Source organism: Teleopsis dalmanni, chromosome 1, assembly GCF_002237135.1.
Source record: "Teleopsis dalmanni isolate 2A chromosome 1, ASM223713v2, whole genome shotgun sequence".
Lineage (NCBI taxonomy): Eukaryota > Metazoa > Arthropoda > Insecta > Diptera > Diopsidae > Teleopsis > Teleopsis dalmanni.
This window is the reverse complement of record NC_051846.1, coordinates 79582323-79585630: the sequence shown is the minus strand read 5'-3', so window position 1 is coordinate 79585630 and position 3308 is coordinate 79582323. Positions and strand designations below refer to the sequence as shown.

The 3308-nt window shown below is 28.2% G+C and overlaps 1 protein-coding gene across 3 annotated transcripts; it reads right to left on the bottom strand.

Moving 5' to 3' along the window:
• Positions 1 to 1053: 1053 nt before the first annotated feature.
• LOC119672244 lies at positions 1054 to 2293 on the bottom strand. 3 transcript variants are annotated; one of them, XM_038083250.1, is made up of 4 exons: positions 2211 to 2293; positions 1677 to 2131; positions 1382 to 1598; positions 1054 to 1288 (listed from the first exon to the last, which is right to left on the bottom strand). In XM_038083250.1, exons 1-4 carry the CDS (start codon positions 2248 to 2250, stop codon positions 1209 to 1211), a joined length of 792 nt encoding a protein of 263 aa, XP_037939178.1. In that variant the 5' UTR covers positions 2251 to 2293; the 3' UTR covers positions 1054 to 1208. The 3 variants fall into 3 exon arrangements, with proteins under 3 accessions (XP_037939178.1, XP_037939179.1, XP_037939177.1); XM_038083251.1 differs by having other exon boundaries at positions 1692 to 2131; XM_038083249.1 differs by having other exon boundaries at positions 1382 to 2131.
• Between the last annotated feature and the right edge of the window lie 1015 nt (positions 2294 to 3308).

Sequence of the window (3308 nt, the reverse complement as noted above, 5' to 3'; positions counted from 1 at the left end):
ATTTTTATTGATTTTTTATAACAGTCGGGTGGACATATCGCAAAACTGCCAATATTATGGCTAGTAATGACATATATTTCCCTTATATATTTTTTCTAATAGTCGGGTGGACATATCCCAAAATTGCCAATATTATGGCTAGTAATGACATATATTTCCGTAATTTTGGTTCTGATATACCAAATGGTATAGCCTAAACAAGACGTTTTTGTGCAATATGTGTTGCGCACATATACACAAACTAACAGCACTTTAACTCAGATGGACTAAACTTATCTCATTTTGTTAAAAATAGATAAACTATTGCAAGGCTGGTTCACAACAAATAACACCCGTATTAGCTCCTTTTAAATAAACACAAATATATTAATTTATAATAAATAAATAAAAATAAAAAAAATAATTATATATTGCTGTTAAAAGAAACGTTCGTATTATAGAAAAATACTATAAAGTCCACTGATGCATAAAGTTCCATACAATTCCTTGCAATCTTGCTATACTTACACCCATGTATACATGCTTGCTGTTTTGACATATGTTGCTTCTCATGGTATGTTGCAAAAACAGCTGTTTAATTTTGATGCTGCAATTCTGCAACAGAAGTGTTCTTACACTCTTACAATTAAAGTATTACAATCTAGCATTTTGTGTAACTTACAATGACTTGCAAAGCAGAGTGAATATCTCATTGTATACAAATATTACTCATATCTTAAAAAACCGATAAGTCTATCATAAATAAAACTACAAAAAAATTATAATTTATTATTTAGAGAATTTATTTATTCAGTAAATGAAATAATAGTAAATAATATAATTTTTGATTTATCTTGCTTTTGACAATCATTTAATCCATTGACTTTCAAATTTACTTTAGCCATGTATTTAAAAATTTCATTATCAAGTTAGCTTCATCCATCAATGCAATATATTCTCTTTAGTTTAAATATTAAAATTTTTTAAAGAATTCAATATATATTGATTGTATATATTAAAATACAGACAATAACTGTCGTTATTTTTATTTGAAATCATTCTTAAAGTCGCCATCTTGAATTCATTTCATTTTTATCGATAGTTGTCGATTTTGACATTGATCAATAATTATTAATTAATTTTTTATTTTAAATAAATAATTTTTTGGCAGCATATATAGTAACAAACAATTGCTTGATTAATATTATAGGTTCCTAAAAGTTGCTATTCTAGGATTCTGAAGTTATAGTTGAAGCTTTGGTTTCATTGCAAATTTTATTATCATTAATATCATTATTATCATTGCCTCCTTAAAAATAAATAAGAAAAGTTTTATATATATTATGAAACTTATATTTATATAAATAAATGAAATCATTTGAAGTGCAATTATAATAAATACCATTTCTATCTTGTTTTTCTTTGATTTGGATTTCGGCAGAAATTTCCATTAATTCCTTCTTAATATCATGATACTTTCTTATTTCTTTTCTTAACTTACTGGAGTAGTATAAGTTTTCAAAAAAAAAATCATCAAAACAATCTTCTGAATCAGCATCGTAGCCCTCATCATGATCATCAACATATTTATTCGCATGGTTGACATTCTTGTCGGAATCCTTTAAGGGAAAATTTTCAAAATGTTGCTCAGTTATATTGTTTGCTGGAATTAATTGTGTTAAAAGATGTGAAATTACTAAATGCTTCAAAACCTTGGTGTAATTGGCTTTTTGATTTGGGTCACTTGCTGTAGCTGTACCGTTTGTACCAACAAAGCCATACGAATCAGTGGCTTTAAATGGAGTGCTTGAGCAACGTGGAGCAATTTCACGCGATGTACTATTATTACGATTTTTATGATTTTCATTAAATGGTACACTAGGTGGTGCGCTTGAAGGATCCCAATTTTTTGAATACGGCATATTTTCACGTGTATTGCGGTGATATGAAGGTTTTGTTGTACGATTATTGAACCATTGAGAGTTTCCATTGTACTGACGTTCCCTACTTCGACTACGATAATTATTACGGTCGTAATATTTACAGCGGTGTTCAGATCTAACGTCATGTTGTATATAACTTGGATAATAAGGCGCATTTCGATCACGATAACGATGCATACCTTTCTCAGTTCTATTATTACGATCTGGTGCTGAAATTAATTATGTTCAATATTTTTTTCGTTGCAATTTAATTTAAATGATTAATAATTTTTTAATTCAAATATTTACATCTGTAACGACGAGGTGAAGGCGGCTCGCGTAAACTCATCTTTCCGTTTTTTAAATCATGTACTCGAAAAACTAAAGAATAACTTTTCAAAAACTTATTGAGTTAATGTCAACTTTTTTGTTTTAAAAGCAGGGTTGCAATTAACTTCATATAACTGTGTTGTTATGTTAAAAATATTTTACTTAGACTCTAAATTCAATTTACCATGCTCTATTAAATTAATACGTGTAACATTCCATGCCACAAGAGATAATGCTTGGAATGTGGTTGTATAAATAATATAAGAAATGTAGCACTCTGATTACTACAAACATAAAAATTAATTTGTCATACTACGCTGTTTGTTATTCATAAATAATATTAAAATTAAGTTTAAACTTCAAAATTTAGCTGATTTATTGTAAATGAGCTCATTTATATGAAAGCTATTTGTATGGTAAATCATCCTCATTAGTGATGTTAATGAGGAAAACCGCCTAAAGAAGATAGTGTGAACGTACAATTCTTATTTTACGTGAGTCATTTATTTTACTTAAATTTTTCCTTAAAAGTTTAGAGTTAAGTGAACAGTGAAATAAAAAAATAAACAAAAAGCAATTTAGTTTTCTTAAATGTGCTATTTTAAGATAGTTTGTCTTCGTATTATTTACTGTTTAAAAAAAATTTTTTTAAATGTGATCCTACACGCTTATCGAGATAAATACATGTAACAAGTATCCATTAGATATTAAATTCTATTAAATATTAACTGAGCTAATATACTGCTCGAGACTGGGTGTACATACGAATGCAAACTGTAGATTCTGTGAAGGGACTTAGAAGTTGGCTACACATGTTCTGTTAGAATCCCCTGTGATAATGCACATACGGAATAAACTTCTGGGAATGTATATTTTTACGAAAGAGGTAATAAAACTCTGTAAATTAGGTTCTATACTACTTTTTATTGACACAATAGGGTTTTGAGACCTACTCTAAACTTAGAAGGGGGCATAGTAGATCCGACGGTCACAGAGCAGTAATAATATATTGCTCATCTTCTGATGATAGTTTGTAGATAAAGTTCCTTAATAATCAAGAAAATTTATGTGATTATA

Excerpts from the sequence above, each read along its gene's own strand:
- LOC119672244 (XM_038083249.1), bottom strand. The coding sequence starts at position 2,250 with ATGAGTTTACGCGAGCCGCCTTCACCTCGTCGTTACAGAT. Across the intron at positions 2,132-2,210 it reads TTCACCTCGTCGTTACAGAT|CACCAGATCGTAATAATAGA; the intron begins GTAAATATTTGA and ends AATTAATTTCAG. Across the intron at positions 1,289-1,381 it reads AGAAAAACAAGATAGAAATG|GAGGCAATGATAATAATGAT; the intron begins GTATTTATTATA and ends TTTATTTTTAAG.